This window comes from Arachis ipaensis, chromosome B04 (assembly GCF_000816755.2).
Source record: "Arachis ipaensis cultivar K30076 chromosome B04, Araip1.1, whole genome shotgun sequence".
NCBI classification, from domain to species: Eukaryota; Viridiplantae; Streptophyta; class Magnoliopsida; order Fabales; family Fabaceae; genus Arachis; species Arachis ipaensis.
The window spans coordinates 35067732-35090871 of NC_029788.2; the positions used below are offsets into that span (position 1 = coordinate 35067732).

Here is a 23140-nt window from a genome sequence, read left to right on the forward strand (position 1 = left end):
GACTCCTCAAACAAAGTAAAAAAATTTCTATTTAGGACACCTCGGAAAGAGATGAATCCACGACTCTGAGACCTAAAAGGAACTGTCAAAGTGAATAAGTAAAAAAAGACCCTAATGGTAGGTTCAATATCCAAGAACGAGCACATAAGCTCAAAACTTCAGATAATAGCCCAGAAATCAGGATGGAGTTACGAGGGAGCACATCCAGGATGAGTTAGCACGCTCACTTGGAAGTCCGAAAATGGTAAACAAACCCCAATCCTGGAAAACAAGGTCTCACACATCCATAACTAGCCTGGGGTCGTGCTGGCATGTTCATTAATGTGGCACAAATGATCCTCAGACCTCGGCACAGAGAAAACATAGAGGTTGCTAAGATCAGAATAAAAAATAACTTGAGCCTCTCGTAGATTATCAAGTTCTTCTTGCGTAATTGTGGAGGGGATAGTCTTAACCTCCTCGAACATCCACGAATAGATGTCCACCTCGAGCTCACTATTCATCCTTTGGATGGGGGTAGTGATGAGCGGATAATTTATACGCTTTTTAGCATTATTTTTAGTATGTTTTTAGTATATTTTAGTTAGTTTTTATTATGTTTTTATTAGTTTTTAAATAAAAATTACTCTTCTGGACTTTACTATGAGTTTGTGTGTTTTCCTGTGATTTCAGGTATTTTCTGGCTGAAATTGAGGGACCTGAGCAAAAATCTGATTCAGAGGCTGAAAAAGGACTGCAGATGCTGTTGGATCCTGACCTCCCTGCACTCAAAGTGGATTTTCTAGAGCTACAGAAGGCTAATTGGCGCGCTCTTAATTGCGTTGGAAAGTAGACATCCTGGGCTTTCCAGCAATATATAATAGTCCATACTTTGCCTGCGATTTGATGGCCCAAACAGGCGTTCCAAGTCAGCTCAAGAATTCTGGCGTTTAACTCCAAAACTGGCACAAAAGCTGGCGTTTAACTCCAAGAAAAGTCTCTATACATGGAAGCTTCAATGCTCAACCCAAGCACACATCAAGTGGGCCCGGAAGAAGATTTATGCATTAATTACTCATTTCTGTAACCCTAGGCTACTAGTTCTCTATAAATAGGACCTTTTGATATTGTATTTTCATCTTTGGACGTTTAGTCCCTAGACCTTGGGGGCTGTCCATTCGGCCATTCTTACACCATTATCACTTTTGTATTTTCAATGGTGGAGTTTCTACACACCATATATTAAGGTGTGGAGCTCTGCTGTTCTTCATGAATTAATACAAGTACTATTGTTTTTCTATTTAATTCAAGTCTATTTCTTCTCCAAGATATTCATTCGCACCCAAGAACATGATGAATGTGATGATTATGTGACACTCATCAGCATTCTCACCTATGAACGCGTGACTGACAACCACTTCCGTTCTACATGCAAACAAGCTTGAATGTGTATCTCTTGGGTTTCTAATCTAAGATTAGAACCTTCGTGGTATAGGCTAGTATTATTGGCGGTCATTCTTGAGATCCGAAAATTCTAAACCTTGTCTGTGGTATTCCGAGTAGGATCTGGGAAGGGATGACTGTGACGAGCTTCAAACTCGCGATTGTTGGGCGTGTGACAGACGCAAAAGGATCAATGGATCCTATTCCAACATGATCGAGAACCGACAGATGATTAGCCGTGCGGTGACAGCGTGCGTTGAACATTTTCACTGAGGGGACGGGAAGTAGCCATTGACAACGGTGATGCCCAACATAAAGCTTGCCATGGAAAGGAGTATGAATGATTGGAAGAAGGCAATGGGAAAGTAGAGGTTCAGGAGGAACAAAGCATCTTCATACGCTTATCTGAAATTCCTACCAATGAACTACATAAGTATCTCTATCTTTGTCTTATTTTATGTTTTATTCCTCTTTTAATTATCAATTCTCCATCACCATCTGAGTTTGCCTGACTGAGATTTACAAGGTGACCATAGCTTGCTTCAAGCCGACAGTCTTCGTGGGATCGACCCTTACTCACATAAGGTATTACTTGGACGACCTAGTGCACTTGCTGGTTAGTTGTGCGGAATTGTGACAAAGTGTGATTCACATTTGAGAGCTCCGAGTCCTTTGGCGCCATTGTTGATGATCACAATTTTGTGCACCAAGTTTTTGGCGCCGTTGCCGGGGATTGTTCGAGTTTGGACAACTGACGGTTCATCTTGTTGCTTAGATTAGGTACTTTTCTTTTTATTTTTCAGAATTTTTAAGAAAGAATTCTAGAGTTTCAAGGTGATGCTCTTATCATCACAAAAGCTTATTGATTCTCATCAATTTAGCTGCTGAATGTAATGTCCTGCTAAAGCTTGGCCAAACATGTAGCTTGGCCAGCCATGTCTAATCTTTTTAGACTAAAGCTTTAGACTAACATTGCATGATTCCTGGAATTCTTATTAAAAGTTTTGAATCTCCTTATTTTCTTTTCCATATAATTTTCGAAAAATTACAAAAAAAAATTTAAAATCATAAAAATAAAAAATATTTTATGTTTCTTGTTTGAGTCTAGTGTCAATTTTTAAGTTTGGTGTCAATTGCATTCTTCTTGCATTTTTCGAAAATATGCAATATGTTCTTCATTGATCTTCAAGTTGTTCTTGATGATTTCATTGCTCTGATCTTTAAATTCTCTTATTTTGTGTGTTTTATTGTTTCTCATATGCATTCTCAATTTGTTAGTGTCTCTTATATGAAAATTTTTAAGTTTGGTGTCCTGCATGCATTGTTTGTTTGATTTGAGTGTCCTAAGATTTGTTGTATTTTGATTGTTTCTCATCCTTGAAAAATTCAAAAAAATTTTCAAAATTGTGTCTTTTCAAGTCAATAACACAGAGAATTGAAGATTCAGAACATTCAGCAGAAGAATTACACAGAAAAAGCTGGGCGTTCAAAACGCCCAATGAAGAAGGAAAACTGGCGTTTAAATGCCAGCCAGGGTACCTGGCTGGGCGTTTAACGCCCAAAAAGGTAGGATTTTGGGCGTTAAACGCTAGAATGGATGCCATTCTGGGCGTTTAACGCCAGAATGACACTAGAGGGAAGATTTTGTTTTTAATTCAAATCTTTTCCAAATTTTCATAATTTTTCAAAATCAAATCTTTTTCAAATCATATCTTTTCAATCATATCTTTTCAAAATCAATTTCTTTTCAATTTTTTTATTTATTACTATTTTCGAAAATCCTTGCTACAATTACTGATTTAATTCAAAATTTTCAAGTTGTTACTTGCCTATTAAGAAAGGATCAAATTTTAAATTCTAGAATCATATCTTCTAATTTCTTGTTAGTCAAGTAATCAACTTTAATTTTAAAACTTTCTCTTTTTAATTTGATTTTCAATCATATCTTCTCAATCATATCTTTTCAATCAAATCTTTTTCAAAAATTAATTTTCAATCATATCTTTTTAGTTTCTAATTTCAAAATCTTTTCAAAAATCACTTAATTTCTTTCCTAATCTTAATTTTTGAAAATCTCAATCAAATTTTCAAATTTTTTTTAATTATTTCAAAATTTTTTTAATTTATTTTTGAAAATTCTTCCCCTCTTCTCACACCCTTCTAATTAAGGACTAACACTCCTCCTCAATATGCAATTCGAACTCTATCTCCCTTGATAAGTTCGAATTCTCTATTCTCTACCTCATCCTTCTATTATTATTTTCCTCTGACACCTCAAGGAATCTCTATACTGTGACATAGAGGATTCCATATTTTCTTCTTCTCTCTTTTCATATGAGCAGGAGTAAGGACAAGGGCATTCTTGTTGAAGCTGATCCTAAACTTGAAAGGACCTTGAAGAGAAAGCTAAGAGAAGCTAAAGTACAACTCTCTATAGAGGGCCTAACAGAGCTCTTCAAGGAGGAAGAAGCCATGGCAGCCGAAAACAACAATGCCAACAATGCAAGGAAGGTGCTTGGTGACTTTACTGCACCTACTCCCGACTTCTATGGGAGAAGTATCTCAATCCCTGCCATTGGAGTAAACAACTTTGAGCTTAAGCCTCAATTAGTCTCTCTGATGCAACAAAATTGCAAGTTTCATGGACTTCCATTGGAAGATCCTCATCAGTTCTTAGCTAAATTCTTGCAAATCTGTGACACTGTCAAGACCAATGGGGTTGACCCTGAAGTCTACAGACTTATGCTCTTCCCTTTTGCTGTAAGAGACAGAGCTAGGACATGGTTGGATTCACAACCTAAGGAAAGCCTGAACTCTTGGATAAAGCTAATCAATGCCTTCTTGGCAAAGTTTTTTCCACCTCAAAAACTGAGTAAGCTTAGAGTGGAAGTCCAAACCTTCAGACAGAAGGAAGGTGAATCCCTTTATGAAGCTTGGGAAAGATACAAGCAATTGATCAGAAGGTGCCTTTCTGACATGCTTTCAGAATGGAGTATCATAGGAATCTTCTATGATGGTCTGTCTGAACTATTCAAGATGTCATTGGATAGCTCTGCTGGAGGATATCTTCATCTGAAGAAGACGCCTACAGAAGCTCAGGAACTCATTGAAATGGTTGTAAATAACCAATTCATGTACACTTCTGAAAGTAACCCTGTGAATAATGGGACAACTCAGAAGAAGGGAGTTCTTGAGATTGATACTCTGAATGCCATATTGGCTCAGAACAAAATATTGACTCAGCAAGTTAATATGATTTCTCAGAGTCTGTCTGGAATGCAAGCAGCAACAGGCAGTACTAAGGAAGCTTCTTCTGAAGAAGAAGCTTATGATTCTGAGAACCCAGCAATAGAAGAGGTGAATTACATGGGAGAACCCTATGGAAACACCTATAATCCTTCATGGAGAAATCATCCAAATCTCTCATGGAAGGATCAACAGAGACCTCAACAAGGTTTCAACAACAATAATGGTGGAAGAAACAGGTTTAGCAATAGCAAGCCTTTTCCATCATCTTCTCAGCAACAGACAGAGAATTCTAAGCAAAGCTATTCTGACTTAGCAAATATAGTCTCTGATCTAATTAAAACCACTCAAAGTTTCATGACTGAAACAAGATCCTCCATTAGAAATTTGGAGGCACAAGTCGGTCAGCTGAGTAAGAAAATTACTGAACTCCCTCCTAATACTCTCCCAAGCAATACAGAAGAGAATCCAAAGAGAGAGTGCAAGGCTATAACCACATCTCACATGGCCGAACATGGAGAGGAGGAAGAAGCAGTGATCTCCACTGAGGAAGACCTCAATGGACGTCCACTGACCTCCATGGAGTTCCCTAATAAGGAACTATGGGAATCTGAGGCTCACACTGAGACCATAAAGATTCCATTAAATTTACTTTTGCCATTCATGAGCTCTGATGAGTATTCTTCCTCTGAAGAGGATGAAGATGTTACTGAAGAGGAAGTTGCTAAGTACCTTGGAGCAATCATGAAGCTAAATGCCAGGTTGTTTGGTAATGAGACTTGGGAGGATGAACCTCCATTGCTCATCAAAGAATTGGATGACTTGACTAGGCAGAGATTACCTCTGAAGAGACAAGACCCTAGAAAATTCTTAATCCCTTGTAACATAGGCACCATGACCTTTGAGAAGGCTCTGTGTGACCTGGGGTCAAGTATAAACCTTATGCCTCTTTCTGTAATGGAGAAGCTAGGGATCATTGAGGTACAAGCTGCAAGAATCTCATTAGATATGGAAAACAATTCAAGGAAACAAGCTTATGGACTTGTAGAGGATGCCTTGGTAAAAGTTGAAGACCATTACATCCCTGCTGATTTCATAATCCTAGAGACTGGGAAGTGTATGGATGAATCCATCATCCTTGGCAGATCCTTCCTAGCCACAGCAAAAGCTGTAATTGATGTTGACAGAGGAGAATTGATCATTCAAGTGAATGAAGACTCCCTTGTGTTTAAAGCTCAAGGATATCCCTCTGTAACCATGGAGAGGAAGCATGAAGAGCTTCTCTCAATACAGAGACAAACAGAGCCCCCACATTCAAACTCTAAGTTTGGTGTTGGGAGGTTCCAATATTGCTCTAAACATCTGTGAGGCTCCATAAGAGCCACTGTCAAGCTATTGACATTAAAGAAGCGCTTGTTGAGAAGCAACCCAATCTTTAACTATCTATATTGAATTTCTATTTTCTTTTGTTATTTTATGTTTTTTGTAGGTTGATGATCACGTGAAGTCACAAAAACAATTGAAAAAGCAAAAACAGAAGGAAAAACAGTATTAAAAATAGAACACCCTGGAGGAGAAACTTACTGGCATTTAAACGCCAGTAAGGATAGCAGAATGGGCGTTTAACGCCAGAAATGGGCACCAGACTGGCGTTTAACGCCAGGAATGGGCAAGAAGCTGGCGTTAAACGCCAGAAATGGGCAGCAGTTTGGCGTTTAACGCCAGGATTGGCAGCAAGGGGCGTTTTCCACGCCACATGGTGCAGGGATGAGAAATCCTTGACACCTCAGGATCTGTGGACCCCACAGGATCCCCACCTACCCCACTTCTCTCTCTCTTCTTCACCCATTCACCAATCACCTCAATACCTCTTCCCCAAAAATCCCTCACCTATCAAATCCCACCATTCTCTTATTGGTTTAGAGTCTTCTATTATTGTTTTTTTGTTGAAATTTCTTTTTTAAATCCTTATTTTTTCTTTTTAAATTTTTCGAAAATTTTATAAACTGATAATTGAGTTTTTCTGTTTGAGTTTAGTTCCATATTTTAAGTTTGGTGTTAATTACATGTGTTTCTTTTCTTTTAAATTTTCTAATTTGTGTTCATTGTTCTTTCTTAATCTTCAAGTTGTTCTTGTTTATTTTCCTTGTTTGATCTTTAGTTTTTCTTGTTTTGTGATTTTTCTTGTTTTTCTTGTGCATTCTAGAATTATTGGTATCTAAAAAAAAATAAATAAATAAAATATTTTTATACATTAAACACCTTGTTAAAACACTTTAAATTTATAACTCAATTGGCTAGAGCGTTGTGCCTATGTTCTTGTGAATAGTTGCTCCTTTGAGTCTTTCTTTCTAAAATCTTTTCAAAAATAATTTTTCTTTGATTAAATCTTGTGTCAAGTTTTAAGTTTGGTGTTTTCTTGTTAGTTCTTATTTAATTTTCAAAAATTAGTTTTTGGTTTTCTAAAAATTTTAAGTTTGGTGTTCTTTTTTTATGTTCTTGAGTCCTTTGAATCTTTGACTTTTTGTTCTTCGTGTTCTTGTGAATCTCAAGGTGTTCTTGAGTCTTTCTTATATTTTGATCTTAAAATTTTTAAGTTTGGTGTTCCTTGGTGTTTTTCCTCCAAATTTTCGAAAATAAGGAGCATTAGATCTAAAAATTTTAAGTTTTGTGTCTTTTTATTGTTTTTCTCTTTCCTCATTGAATTCAAAAATATCTTTTTCCTTTATTTCAATTGATTTTTCGAATTTTCCTTTTAAAAATTCAGATTTTATTTTAAAATTTTTTATTTTATCTTATCTTAGTTTTAAAATTTCAAAATTCAAATCTTTTTCAAAAAAAAAATCATATCTTTTTTTTTATTGAAGTTTTCTAAAAATTTTAAGTTTGGTGTTCTTTCTGTTGTTCTTGTTGTTCTTGTGAATCTTCAAAGTGTTCTTGAGTCTTCTTTGTGTTTAGATCTTAAAATTTTTAAATTTGGTGTTCCTTGGTGTTCTCCCTCCAAAATTTTCGAAAACAAGGAGCATTAGATCTAAAAATTTTAAGTCTTGTGTCTTTTGTGTGTTTTTCTCTTTCATCATTAAATTCAAAAATATCTTTTCTCTTTATTTTAAGTAATTTTTGAAATTTTCCCTTAAAAATTCAGATTTTTATTTTAAACTTTTTGTTTCATCTTATCTTAGTTTTAAAATTTCAAAAATCATATCTTTTTCAAAATCTTATCTTATCTTATTTCAAATTCAAAATTTAATATTCAAATTTTAAATTTCAAATTTCAAAATTTCAAATTTTAAAATTTAATTTTCAAAATTTAATTTTCAAACTTAAAAATCAAATCTTTTCAAAATTTAAATCTCTTTCAAATCCTTATCTTATATTGTTGACTTTTTCAAAATTCAAAATTCAAATTTTCAAATTTAAAATTTAAATTTTAAAACTTCCTAACTACTTTCTCTCTCTTCATTTTTTGAAAATCGTCACCCACATCTTTTTAATTAATTAATTTAGTTTTTAATTTTCTTTTATTTCTTTTTCTTCAAATTTTCAAAATTATAATCCATTTTTTATTTATTTTATTTTATTTTCTAAAAATATAGAAATATATTCTATTTGCTATTCATATCAATTCCCTTTTCAAAATTATAAAAAAAAAAAATATATTCTATTTGCTATTCATATCAATTTCCTTTTCTCCATCATGGACCTAAGTGGAAATGAACAGTCCACAAAGACTCTAGGGTCATATGCTAACCTCACTACTTCTTCATATGGGAGTAGTATCTGTATACCCTCCATCAGAGTCAGTAGCTTTGAGTTGAATCCTCAGCTCATTATCATTGTGCAGCAAAGTTGCCAGTATTCCGGTCTTCCACAGGAAGAACCTACAGAGTTTCTGGCACAATTTTTACAAATTGCTGACACAGTACATGATAAGAAAGTAGATCAGATCTACAGATTATTATTGTTTCCATTTGCTGTAAAAGATCAAGCTAAGAGGTGGTTAAATAACCAACCTAAAGCTAGCATAAGGACATGGAAACAGCTGTCAGAAAAATTCCTGAATCAATACTTCCCTCCAAAACGGATGACACAGCTAAGGCTGGACATCCAAGACTTTAAACAAGGAGATAATGAATCTCTTTATGATGCCTGGGAGAGATACAGAGAGATGCTAAGAAAATGCCCCTCTGAAATATTTTCAGAATGGGTGCAGTTAGACATCTTCTATTATGGGCTTACAGAGAAAGCTCAGATTTCTCTAGACCACTCAGCTGGTGGATCTATACATATGAGAAAGACAATTGAAGAAGCTCAAGAGCTCATTGATACAGTTGCCAGAAATTAGCATCTGTACCTAAATAATGAATCTTCCATGAAAGAAGAGGCTAAAACAATAACTGCTGAACTCAGTCCTGCAGAACAAATTACTGAATTCAATCAGCAATTAGACTTTCTAACAAAACAGCTGACCGAATTCAAGGAGATATTACAAGACACAAGAATGGCTAATATAAATATGGAGGTACAGTTGAAGCAAACAGAACAACAGTTATCAAAACAAATAACAGAAGAGTGCCAAGAAGTTCAATTAAGAAGTGGAAAAATATTAAATACCTCACTTCAAGGCAGCAGGAAGCCAAAAAATGAACAAACTGCTATACAAAATCCCTCTGAGGACAGTAAGAGCCCAGAGAGGAATAACTTTGGCGTTCAAACGCCAGAAACAAGCAAGGAGTTGGCGTCAAACGCCCAATGGAAGCTCAATTCTGGCGTTCAAATGCCAGGAACAAGTAAGGAGTTGGCGTACAACGCCAACCCAGCTGAGAGGACAGGAAGTAGCCATTGACAACGGTGATACCCAACATAAAGCTTGCCATGGAAAGGAGTATGAATGAACTAAAGAAGGCAATGGGAAAGCAGAGGTTCAGGAGGAACAAAGCATCTTCATACGCTTATCTGAAATTCCTACCAATGAACTACATAAGTATCTCTATCTTTATCTTATTTTATGTTTTATTCATCTTTTAATTATCAATTCTCCATCACCATCTGAATTCGCCTGACTGAGATTTACAAGGTGACCATAGCTTGCTTCAAGCCGATAGTCTCCGTGGGATCGACCCTTACTCACGTAAGGTATTACTTGGACGACCCAGTGCACTTGCTGGTTAGTTGTGCAGAATTGTGACAAAGTGTGATTCACGTTTGAGAGCTCCAAGTCCTTTGGCGCCATTGTTGATGATCACAATTTCGTGCACCAGGTAGCTTGGAACCTTGGCAAACTCGCAACACCACCATGTAACATCCTAGTTTTCGTGTTAGAGTCGCGTATGCGAGTTTTACGTTTTATTCGCATAACTTCTATGATAAGTTTTTCTTTCTGCGATCTTTAAAATAAAATGAGTAATAATGTAATATTATTATATGTTGTTATTTAATTTATTTAACGAAGGACGGTCACTTGATATTGGACCCGGAAGATTGAAAAAGCTCGGCTTTACTAATGTCATTTACATCAGTAATTTATCTAATAGTTATTTTAATTAAGTACCACCATTTGAGATAAATATTTGAGTTTTTACCATGCCCAATTACCTTAATTACCTTCCAAGATTTTTAAAAATTAACCTCGCTGACTCAGCGGCTTAAAATCGCGACACGCAGCACTTAATGCGCCACGTGTCGTGACGCATGCATCCGTCCCCTTAATTAGTGATACCATATAAAAGGCACAAATTCTCTCTCCCTCCCTCAAGAACAGCCGTGACATGCATGGAGAATTTTTGTTGATTTTTCAACTTTTTGAGCTCGATTTCTTGAGATCCATGACCCCCACAAAAATTTTGATCCGATAGAAGTGACTGTATCTTCCTCCTTTACGTGGTGACGTGTGTTTTGTTCGATAGAATCGTGAAGTGGAGCTGCTCCTATCAGGAACCAGTTTGGCCGAACCAAAGGAGGAAGGGAACCTCTGAGTTTTTTATGTTTTTGCTCCTTTTGATCAATCAAAAACCTTTTCTGGTATCTTATGTGTGTGTTCTATGCTTCACAAAGATGGGGTTTGACTCTTTAATCTATTAAAATTATAAATTAAATAATATATCTGGTTGAATTGTTGTCTGTTGATGTCTGTTGCTCAAATCTGTGATCGTTGGCTGTTGAAAATTTAGTTGAATTGCTGTTGGATTTGTTGTTGTGTTGAGAAATAAGGCACTGAGATATTGTTATTGAATAATTGGCTAAAATCTGAGTTGTGTAATAGTATGCAATTGAGTTCTGATGGTCGAATTCTGATGTGGAATTAATTATAACTAAATGAGTATTTTGAACGGCGATTTCAAGTAAAAAGGAGAAGAGGCTTGGCTTTTGAGAAAGATTTAATGAATAAAATTATTTATTTATGAATATATGAATTTTATTGAAATCAATTGATTTTGGTTTTTGAAGAAAAATAATGAGTTGCAACAAAGCGTTTAAAACGGAAGATGGTTTTGGAAAAAATATGATTTTAATTAAATGAAAAATATTTTATTTTGAAAACGGAAGAACCGTGCCCAATTTACTTATTTTTAATGAACTTTTGGGTGTTTAAAGTTTATAAAATATTTGGAATAATTTTTAAAGTAACTAGTGAAGATTGTGTCTCTTTTATAAAAGTTCAGAGTTATTTAGAATAATTTTAAATACGTCAATTTAACTACAATAACTTGCACAATATGCCATTTTTTTAAAGTTTAAGTATATTTGTGTATTTTATTCCCGTGGGCATATTTATACATATTTTTAAAAGTATTTCTAGAATTTAAGAATAACTCTGAAATAGTTGAAGAAACAATTCTAAAAGTTAAATCTCATGACCCGCTCTGTTTTAGTTTATTATTTTGGAGAAACTGTGGTCTTATGGATAAAAAATTATTATATCTTGAATAGTATTTGATTATGTGATGAGATGATTGAGGTTTAGAAAGGCAACACCAATGTCTCTTCTTGTCATCGATTTATCCGGCGGATTGCCGAAGAGCAGTACGGGTGCTATAGCCCAAGATCGTGCAGGCGCTCTAACCCAAGAGTGTACCGGACACTATACCCCAAAGTGATGACAACGAGAGATGACATCCGTAAGGATGTAATGTCAGGCGCGGGTCGAAAACCGACGGATGAGCTCATTACCTGCACTAGGGCTAGACATGCATCATACTTGTTTGTGCATATTTCTTATGTGTGTTTTAAATGTGTTCTTATGGTTGTATGTTATGTATTGTTTGCTCTTGATTGTTGTTTTTCCTATGTTCCTTTGATGTGGTCTGATTGATCTGGGACACATGGTCAATTTATAAAGAACAACATAACTTGTTTCACCCCAACCCTACTAAGAACTCTCCAGTTCTTACCCCCTATCTTCCTCCCCCTTCAGATGGAGCTGGGTGTCATTTTCTATGAGCTCGAGCAGTCTTATGTGTACAAGGATCCTATCTTTCACAGCTTCTATGTGGTGGCCTTGGAGCCTCAAGTTCGTATATACATAGTTAGAGATCATCCCTTTCACCACTTGTTAGCTTCACCCTTCTTTGATCCTGATGCACCATATGCCTTTCCGCTATCTTAGTTACATTCCGATTCTGTCTACCATCCTTTTGATTTCATGCATGGAGGGCCTGTTCCAACATAGCAGGATGGTCAGGCGGTGCCTGAGCCTGGCCCTGTCATCGATGACCCAATCCCTGAGTTTTCTCCACTAGGTTCAGATATGTAGATGGAGTCTCTATCTACTCACTCCTCTGACTCTTTCACCATAGAGCCTATTGGGACTTCAGTCACTGTGTCTGGTCAGCCTTCAGCTATTGAGCAGATTTTTCCTAGTGGTACAGCTTCAGTAGGAGGTAGCAGTGATGGTAGCCCCTAGAATACACCTGAGGTCATCATTATTTCTAACGACGAGGACGCCGACGAGATAGAGATTGTGGATCTGACTTCTGAGAACGATGAGGATCCTAAGATTGATATAGAGATCGTGAACGTGACTTTTGATAGTGATTAGGTAGCGACATCAGCACCTTCTTTTGGGCAGCTCTCTGGTTTAGCATTTCTTTTGTCTTAGACTTTCACTTTTATTTTTCGAGAGATCAGGTTATAAGACTAGGCTAGTCTGAGCGTCAGATTAAGGGCTTCCTATATGGGCCAGACCCCGAAGATGTTTTGAGTTGTATATATGTACATAATTATGAGGAAGTAAATAACTTTTCATCTTTTGGGTGTTGTATATGTATATATATTATAGTATATTATCTTATTTCTGTATGTATCTGTTTATCTTCTTAGTTTGCGTAATCTCGTATTTCTTCTTGTTTGCGAATTTTTCTTTAAGGAACGTTCTTCATAAAAATAGAGTTCCGTTAACCCGATTACAGGCTAGATATTATTAATAATAGTGTTAGTGTAGTTTCAAGTTGGTAACACTCGATATTTCGATATGAGCATGCCATATTGAAAATTGGGTCGTTAGACACCACACTCTCGAGTCGCGATAACCTTTTTCCTAGCCATCACCTGCAAGGGCGCCACCACTACGTCACCACCACTATGTTACCAAAGAGCAAAAGGTTCTAGAGCTACAAAATCTATGGGTCACTTAAGTAAGATACAAAACAAGCCTTGAAAACACAAAATTCTGGAAAATGGGGGCAAGCAAAAATCATCGATTATTTGAGAGAAAACTCAAAACAGTGGTGCCCTAGCTACATTGAGCATAATCAAAAGAAATAAACGAAGGGACAATGTGAGGGAAACTTCAAGCAGCACCAACAAACATGGATAATGTGCAAAAGTTTACAAGGGAAAAAAACTGCAAAGCAAACACGTAGGAATAGAAAGAGAAAAAAAAATCCCACTAACCTTGAACGAAGGTGTTATGAGCGCTGGTGGAAGAAGTGATGGCAGCAAAGAAGGCGACGGAGAAGGGAGACCAGACGAGAGAATTTCACTGAGAAGGAGCAACTGTCCGCTCTTGGAGAAGTTTTGGAAAATGAGAATGAACAAGTGAAAGGAAAAGTGAAAATAAAGGGTTGTTTAATTTCAAACTAATGTTGCATTTATTGCTGAGAGAAAATTTGAGAGTGGGACTGACGATTCGTAGAACAATGAAAGCATAACTACCTTGAAATTAAAAGAAATTGTTCAATTTCGTTTAATGAACCCTTCAAAATCCCAATCTAGAGGAAGGTCCGATTTTCTGAACTCGGATGCCCCCGACCAAAAGGCCCAGGTCCAGGAATCCGAGTTGGGACACTGTTTTAGACAAATGGGACCGTAACGGATAAAACAATTAAGTCATAACTGACATTACGAGATAACGACAAGACTACTATAGCGGCTGCACTATCAAAGCCTGTAACCCTCAAATCTTGACAATAATGATGCGACAAAAGAGCGCTAGATGCCGGAAAAACGACGACCCGACCGGACAAAGTTAAAAGTGAAAAGAAACCAACAGGTGAGCATACGAAAAAGCTTCTTACTATCTAATATACTACTGACTTTAATATCGGAGTGTCTTGCAGGTTGCCCACCCAGCTGGTTCTGCACGCGCCGAAGTTGGAATCTCCAGTCTTTACCCTCCAGTTCATGAACTCATTTCTAGCACGAACAAATATATCATTTTTATTTTTTTTTATGTAATATTTATCGTTAAATGATTAATTATACCCTAAATATACAATTCTACTATTCTCTCTTAATTAATTAAGCATTGTTTAATAATATTGATTTTAGATTGCTTTTGATTTTTTGGTGAATGATTTCTCTGAATTTTAAGCTTAATAATTTAGAGCAAGTAAAATGACAACAAAGTTCAGAGGAAGTATTTCTTAGTTCTCCACCTTCGTCATTCTCTTCTCCCTCTTTCCAATTCTGAGAGCAATTCTCTGGACTCTTCATTCAATTTTTTTATCAGTTCAAACTCCTACTCTCATATCACTTTCTCCCACTTTTATTCTTTCTTCTGTCTCAGTTAATTAAGCTACCCGTTTCACATTTCTCAGGTAAACTATCAAGTTTAATCTTGACAGCAGTTTCCTGTTCCCTTCTTTTCAATAATATACAAATTATAATCTGCATTTTCTCTTCTGTCTTTTCTTTAGTTGCATTTTTTGTCTCAGAATATAGAGATGGAAGTCGTTGAGGAAACAGTTGTGAAAGTCGAGGAAAGCCAAGCAGAAGAAGAAGACGACGATGCCACAATATCAAAAGTTCTTCGATGGCTATACTGCACAAGAACTTTCTACAGTTCTCAAGCTTTAGGGGGCACCAAAATGCTCACAGAAAAGAGAGAAGAACCAAGAAAAGACACTGAGAGGGCTTCTGCTGAGTACTCGTATCTTCTATTTGCTTCTTCGCTGTCGACCCCTCCTAAGGTTTTCCCTTCAGCGTTCATCACTGGCCATGCAACGAATCTCGCATATTTCCCAAGCCGCCATATTTCAGAAGGATTTAGATCAAATGGCGCACATGAATTTGCTGGAGATAATGGTGTGTTTCCTTACCGGTTAAGTGTATTGATGAGAGAAGTTTCGGTGATTGGCAAAGCCGCCTTGGAAGCAGTGGCTTCAACAGTGTTGACACATCTCAACAAATATCATTAACACATCTCAACAAATATCATTACTGAAGAGTGACACTCAAAACCTTGAGACAAGGACCAATTGTGCAGAGAAATATCAAGAGCTTGATTTATCTCTCCATTTGTAGGCTCCCTTGTATAGAATGAGGGTTCTCAAGGTTGTGAACTGTGAGGGTTTTGAGGAATTGGCTTTTTTAGGGGAAATTAACTGTCCTGGAAAAAAATGATTCCATTCTTCCGAATAATGAATCATATTTCAGATGTTAATTTTATTTGATTTGATTTTTCTTTTTTCTTTATTTTGGGATATCGAGAACAATAAGGAGAGACCCCTTCAAATATTTTCTTTCTCTCTCCTGTTTTCTTCCCTGAAAATTTTCATTTTTCATTTAGTCAATATGACAGCAACTCAGGTATTATCAAATGATATGACATCAGCATAAACTATATACGTATAATTCAAAGACTCAATTTATATTATCTGCATTAATTAAGGGCTGTTGTAAAAGAAGCAAACAACCACTTGTTAATCAGTAATCATGAACAAGTGGTTATGTTTGCACTTACTCACATCTAACAGTAATGACTAACACAACACAATGAACGAACCTGTGACGGAAAGCAGCAGCGGACAAACCCAAAACACTTAGATATTGCCATCATGAACGGTTATGTTTGCACTTACTCATGATTCTAGCAATGTTCAACTTCCTCACTACTTAAATAATCACGAATTCCAAGGTGCCTAAGAAAAAACAATGTCACAATGAATTAGTTCCATCATCTTCTAGCTAGGACATGAAGTACTTGACTAGCCAGAACGCGGACATTGCTTAAATGCTTAGCACCACTGAAATAAAAGTAGGAGATGAAAATTTATTAGATGAGTGAAAAAGGGGCGATGTAACAGGAATCACATGATGTGTTCAATTTTCCAAATCGTAACAATCTTCATGTGTTTTGAAATCCGAATACAGATTAAAAATCACAATTGATTATCACAAATTTATTCATTATCAATGTCCCTTAAGGATGAATCAAAATCAATCATCAAATGCTCTTACAGATGATATTTCACATACTTTTTGTAAAGTGTGAAAGTAAGAAGTTAGTCATAATCACCCTTCCATCAATAACTCCCATTGAAAATGAGTTCAAATGATCCAAAAATGATTAACCTCTCATTTTTTCCACCTTACAAACTTTCACTTTAGATGATCTAAACTCCTTTAAGAACATTCAACTTTTCCTAATGTCCTGCATGCAGAATGAAGCCTCAAACCTGCATTATTATGGACTGCATCTTTCTTGCTTAATGCTATTATGACTTTGCTCTGCCACACTTAACGCTGGAATGAGATAGAATAGGAACCAGTGTTTGGATCTTTAACTGCTTTGAAGTTATCGACACTCATCCCAAAACGGCCCAGGACAGAATTTCCCATTTCTTTTAGTTTTGCTGCATGAAGAAACAGTTTTTCAGTGCACGTAAAATGAAAATAGCAAATCATACAGGATTATTTAATGTAAGTACATAGAAAATATTCGCAACTGAAGATGAGACTCTGCAGCCTCTACCAAGAGGTAAAGAAGCAGATAATAGGTTTAACATGAAAGACAACCAGGAAGATAATAGGCTTAACATGCAAGTGCAGCCAGCAGCTCTGCCTGGAATCCAAAAAGGTTTTGTTTGAGCATTAAATAAATCAAGCACCAAAGACTGCGATTCAAGATAAAAGATAATTTATATAACTAGACAATCCTAAAGTTTCTCCTCAATCTACAAGATTCCCAAATCCCAATTAACAAATTCCAACTCTATGCCCATCACAAATAACACAGAGCATACTAGTCTAACCTCTCAAGAAACAAAATCTATATCTACAAGATAAAATGCAATCTCTGAAAACGCAAAGTTGCATACATCGCTTAAAAATAATAGTATATCTTTCTATCACCTAGGTATCCTATGCTTAGAAATATCATAATAAGGCATCCATAAATTCCTTTGATAAAATAATTTCTTCCAAAAAGGGTTTCATCTGACTAAACAAACATATGGACTTGGCAAATTTCAACCACAAGAGTGCAAATAAATCTTAAGGATGGACGAAAAAGCTAGATGAATGTGCCAATAAATACACAGAAACCAAGACAGGATGTTTTTCCGTCATTGATGGTAGTTTTGCAGCAGCAAGAAGAAATAAAGAAAAGATCGTCATATTTGGGTAACAAATTATAAATGTATGCATGAAGGACCAAGGTAATGTAAGGAAAGCATGCCCATGCACTATTCTGCGCAAAGTACATAATACAATAGCAACTATAATTGAAATCCAAGATAAAGATGATAACAGAAACTTGCCAATCATCTCTTCCTTCATGATTTCCCGCTTTTCTGCAGCAAGCGGCTCAAGTCGCCTGATGGCCTTCCTAGCTTGATCATTTGAGGGATCAATTTCTAAGATCTTTTTCATATCTGTCGATATTTGAAAAAAATAACTAAAATTAGTGAAGTGAAAAAATGATGGTATGAATGAACTCAATGATGCAAAAAGGGAAAAAAAAATCTGAATGGCATCAGTATGCAAAACATGTACTTCTTCATTAAGATCCAACAATAAGGAATGCATAATGATACTCATACTGGCTTTCCCTAGGTTGGCAAATACCACATAATAGTGGCACCTTTCCAGTTTGAGAAACTACACTTACCCCCTTACTGTGAAAAAGAGAATAAAGTTCAATTCCTGCTTAAAGTATAATAACCCCTAATATAAGATCTGAACTTACCAATAATGGCTTCTTCAAAATGTTCAAGCTTTTCATGAGCTTCTCCTCTTCTTACTAAAGCTTTAATGTACACTGGATTCAGATCTAGTGCTTTTGTGCATTCTTTAACTGTGTTGTCATATTTTCCCTGGGATATGTTTGGCATAAGTTAAAGGAAATTAGATTCTTGACTCAAACAATTTCAAATATAAAAGGGCAAATATGATGCAAGATTCCATACCAGCTTTATCTATGATTAAAATGACTTCAAAAGATATGATTTGAAAATCAAAAAAGAGGTACGAAAGAGTAGAACCACACTTAAAAGGGTCTAGTTTGCCAAAAATGGCCCCTCGGATGGATTCATGAGGTATCTAGTTTGTGAGCTCCCATATTATATTTTTACTTTAAGCAGGCCTCTTAATTAAGCAAGTTGGGTTCATGTTTTGTTCAAACTAATTACATTATGGAAGTAATAAATATGTATATGCTAAACTAGATTATATTTAATTAGTAATGCCTCAAATTCGCAAGTCTTACCACGAACCAAACCAATGCACATCCATAAATAATTAAAATACTATAGGGTTTGTTTGGTTGAGTGCACAATTTTGTTAAATAAATAGTCGAAACAATTTTGTTGAAGAAATAGTTGAAACAATAAATTGTATCCAATTTTCCTTTTCTGTTTTCACTATTACCTTTACACAATCCTTAATTATATTTAGAACATGTCAAAGAAATTATGGTTGGGTTATAATCTCCACATCATTAAATTTGCCAATTTACCCCTGTAACAAGAGAGGATTAAGCTTAAGCTTCTCCTTTCTGTCTTGCGCCTTTTTATGCAGTTGAAGGAATGCTACTTTATTGCATGCAGATAGAGTTTTTTTTTTTTTTATTTTACAGAATTACACATTCCCTCTTTCTGTATGATAGAACTTTTAAATTCAAAAGTAATGACAATTTAACTGCCCAAATAATAACCTTAAGAAAAATACCTAATCATACACTTCCAAATTAGTAGGCAAATCACATAGACCACTAGACATAAGTTATCAAGCTTCTTAAAAAATAAAAAATAAAAAATAAAGATAGAGATAAATAGTCCATCTGATTTACTTGAACAGGATATAATAATTGATAGCGGAAGGTGCTGCCAAATGCTATTCTCATTAACAGCAAGAAAGAACACCATACCAGTTTCTGAAAGCACACAGCACGGTTTGCATGGCATATCGAGCGTATTTCAACCAATGAAGACATGTCAGGTGCAACTTGTAGAGCAAGTTCATACTGGGATAATGCTTCCTCATACTTCCCATCCACAAAAAGCTTGTTCCCTTCTGCCTTTGCTTCATTTGCTTGAACCAATGCTTTCTGCAGCATGTGGCATCAGCACTATTTTGTGTATTCTTAACCTTAAAATGAATATGCATGTTTTAAATACCACATCAAATGGTCCAATTTAGACCAGGACCATTATGTAGATAACAGATCATGTAGTTAAAAAAATATTTTGATTCAACGACTTTATAATCGTAGTCTGAAGACAATTAGTCTGCTTAGCCAATTGACCATAAGATTTCACATGTTCAATTTCTAGTGCAGTTTATAAAACACTACTGCTCAAACCCTGGTATTATTATGCAACCTAATAGCATCAAACCATTCCATTAAAATAAAACGAAATTTTTTATTATAAACCATTTTAAAGAATAAAAAACACTAGAAAATGAAACTAAAAAAAGTAATTACTACCAAAGAACATGATCACAATAAAAGAAGATACCCAATTAAACGGAAAATTATCAAAACCCTAAAATTTCGAAACTGAACCTTCTCCAACTCCTCATTGATCAAGAGATCCCCAGAGTAACTATTACTTGGAGAAACACTCTGCTCAGGCTCCGGCTCCGGCTCCAGCTCGGAAAGCTCTGTCTTCAGCTGCTGCTGTTGATGTTGCTGCTGCCGTTGATCATAGCTGCTAGCTCCGACGTCATCGCCTCCGTTGTCACTGCCAAGGTCGGTGTCGCTGGCCGTTTCAAAACCGTCAGAAGCGTCGTTACCCGCAACCGCGTTGGAGGGATTGGCGTTTCGATCCTCTGTCTCTTGCTGCTCTATCACCACCAACATTTTCTCTCAAGGTTCAGTGTGATTGGGACTGTTTCGATGATAACTAACACCGAACGGAAAGAAGTGGGGTGAGGGGCTAAGATTAGTCGGTTTGTTGTGACTTGTGAGTTCTGACGTTTTTTTTCCGTTGGTCTCTGGTTGAGTTTCCAGACTCTTCTACAATATTAGGAGTATTTTTTTTTTGGTGACTTCAATATTAGGAGTATTAAAACCGAAAAAAAGCACTCCAGCAATATTTATTTGCAGATCCGCATTATTTATCTAAGAAAATATTTGACAATTAAAATAAATTCAAAAAAATAGTTAAAATTTATCTCCTTTACACTTTGTTGGGATAAAAGATGAAAAATAAGAAAAAAGAAAATGAAAGAAAAAAAATAAAAGAAAAAATTGATTTTTTTTATGTTGTTTGGATAAAGAAAAAATGGATGAAAAGAAAATAAAAAAAATTTTTCTTTTATTTCATCTTTTAATGTCATAAATAAAAAAATATATTATTCTTTTTAAAAATATATAAATAAATAATCTCGTAAAAGAATAATAAAAACTACTCATACTTTACATCATTAATCTCCTTAAGCATATTTAAAAAAGAAGTTTCACTAAATTGTATTTACAAAATAAAATATTATCAAAAGTTAGTAGCATTTCTTTTCAAGTATGTGCGACCAAAAATTAAATACAATTTTTATAAATATATAACAAAACACCAAAACAGTAATAACCAAAAGAACTCTTAGGTAGCGTTTGTTTTGAGGTACTGGGACAGAGACTGGGAGACTGAGACACAGTATCATGTTTGTTGGTTCAGAGACTGGTACTAAAATTTCTGTCTCTGTCTCTAAAATTTCAATATTTCAGTACCTCCAAAAAGTAGGGATACAAGGGACTGAAATTTTTAGAAACGGAGACTAAAATTTGAATAACATTTTATACCTAAAATACCCTCATTTCAATTAATTAATTCCAATTTTACTCTTTGTGCAAATTAAATTAGAGTTTTATTCTTGTTTCAATTTCTGTCTCTCACTTTGCACCAAACAGAATACTAAAATTTATTTCAGTCTCTGTCTCTTAGTCTTTGTCTCTCAGTCTCAGTCTTTCAGTCTCTGTCTCTCTACCAAACGCTACCTTAGAGAGTACTATTTTATCATCAGACAACACTTTTCAAAAGGGTAATTCTTCATGGTCAGTGACATCGCCTACTTCCAAAAAATCAATTCTACATAGCTTGAGTCATCTGTACCATCTACTTCAAAAAAATAAAGTTTCTCCGAGTCAAAAATATTAACACATGATCGATTTTTACTTGTACTAAGCAGTGTACTTCTTGTTCCCAAACATTTTTAAGTTATGATTCCTGCACGAACATATACAACAAAGACAAATTAATTCAAAGATCAGAGTTGATCATGATAATCTATTTTATCGATGTCTTTTTATTTAAACAACCAATCAATCTCAAAATATATATACATAAAGTGATTTCCAACCATGGTTAACATAAATAAAACAGAAAATGATATCTTTTTTAAATACATGAAGATATACCCATAGTATCCGTAATCAATTAATGAAAGCAATAACCTCAAATTAATCAGAAATTAAGTGCGTATAAAAGTTATACCTGTAATGGTTAATGTTTTATGAAAGTGCCATATCTCCTAAGCGAACATCAACAGCTGTCATGAAATCAAAAAGAGCATCCAATCGCATTTTATGTGGGATCCCAAAAATTTGGCGCTTTTTCTACTCATTTTCACATAAAAACTGATAACACTGCATCCGAATTGAACCTATCAGTCCCAATTCAGTCAACATATCACATACATCTGATTCGCTATAAAGGCGAGGCCTACTTTGTTGCATAATAGCCAACCCTTTTTTAGCAATTGCAACTTGTCTTTTAATTAATGAGGCTTGCTTTTCGACAACCGAAAATTGTCTCTCAATTACAAGATTTAGTATAATTTCTGAAAGAATGGGTTCAAGATACGTTGAACAAACACTTTGTAAGTGCACCAATAAAACAAGCACACTATTTTGCTTAGCTATTTAGAAATTAATAACAACTAAACCATGGACAATTAATAACACATTCTAGCCAGAGACAAATAAGAAAAGCCATTTAATTTAAAGAACTTTTGTATAATTTGAATTTCATCATAAAAAGAGAGATGAACTAAAATACTCATGATGACATTCAAAAAAAATATAAGGTTTCAGCATATGTATGTGATATGCTTTATGTCCATTAATTTTCTTTAAATTCTATCAAAGATGTAAAAAGAGGAATGTCCAAATATTTTGTACCTATAGTAATGGTTGCTTTTTTTCATGTTATTTTAATACAAAAATATAAAATAAAACAATCATAGCAACTGAAGATAAGATCTAATCTACGAAGCACGGACACTTCACTGAGTTGTCGTGTCCGCGTGTCGGACACATTTCGGACACGACACTCACCGACACTCGTCCGACACACGTATCTGCTGTGTCCAACCGTGTCTTAATAAAAAAATAAAAAATTCTTCTACAGACACGTCTGGACACACCTAAATACCATCACGTGCCATCGTGTCCAGTCTTATTCTTAATATATATTCTTAAAATAAATTTAGATATAGTATATATTATTATTTATTAAAACAAAAAATATTTTAAAAACTTGATATAATTAAAATAAGACATTAAAAATAATTAAAAAATTTAATTTATATTTTAATATTAATAAAATATCAAAATATCATTACGATTTATCTAAAAAATACTTTATATTTTATATGTATACGTGTTTCCGTGTCTTGTAATATTTTAAAATTCGCGTATCAGCGTGTCCTGTGTCGTGTCGTGTCTCGTGTCCGTGTCAGTATCTGTGCATCATAAGATCTAACCAGTTGAAAAAATGAACATACTTCCAAACAATAAATGTTTTTAGTAACACAT

The 23140-nt window shown here is 35.1% G+C and overlaps 1 protein-coding gene and 2 long non-coding RNA genes across 7 annotated transcripts; 1 reads left to right on the top strand and 2 right to left on the bottom strand.

The window, feature by feature from the left end:
- LOC107639234 (tetratricopeptide repeat protein 1) lies at positions 14907-20383 on the bottom strand. Of its 5 annotated transcripts, none has more exons than XR_002361007.1 (7): positions 19895-20383; positions 19256-19435; positions 18077-18203; positions 17649-17762; positions 16566-16742; positions 15893-16028; positions 14907-15651 (listed from the first exon to the last, which is right to left on the bottom strand). XR_002361007.1 is itself a non-coding variant. In XM_016342711.2 (5 exons), the coding sequence occupies exons 1-5, from the start codon at positions 20189-20191 to the stop codon at positions 16627-16629; spliced, it is 834 nt and encodes a 277-aa protein (XP_016198197.1). In that variant the 5' UTR covers positions 20192-20383; the 3' UTR covers positions 16186-16626. The 5 variants fall into 5 exon arrangements, 1 of the variants encoding a protein (XP_016198197.1); XR_002361005.1 differs by having other exon boundaries at positions 15893-16133; XR_001620037.2 differs by lacking the exon at positions 14907-15651 and having other exon boundaries at positions 15700-16028.
- Positions 16749-17477, top strand: LOC110271025. The gene is made up of 2 exons (XR_002361008.1): positions 16749-16886; positions 16920-17477. It is a non-coding gene; the product is annotated as an uncharacterized LOC110271025 (long non-coding RNA).
- On the bottom strand, positions 21448-21871 carry LOC110270604. The gene is made up of 2 exons (XR_002360244.1): positions 21819-21871; positions 21448-21551 (listed from the first exon to the last, which is right to left on the bottom strand). It is a non-coding gene; the product is annotated as an uncharacterized LOC110270604 (long non-coding RNA).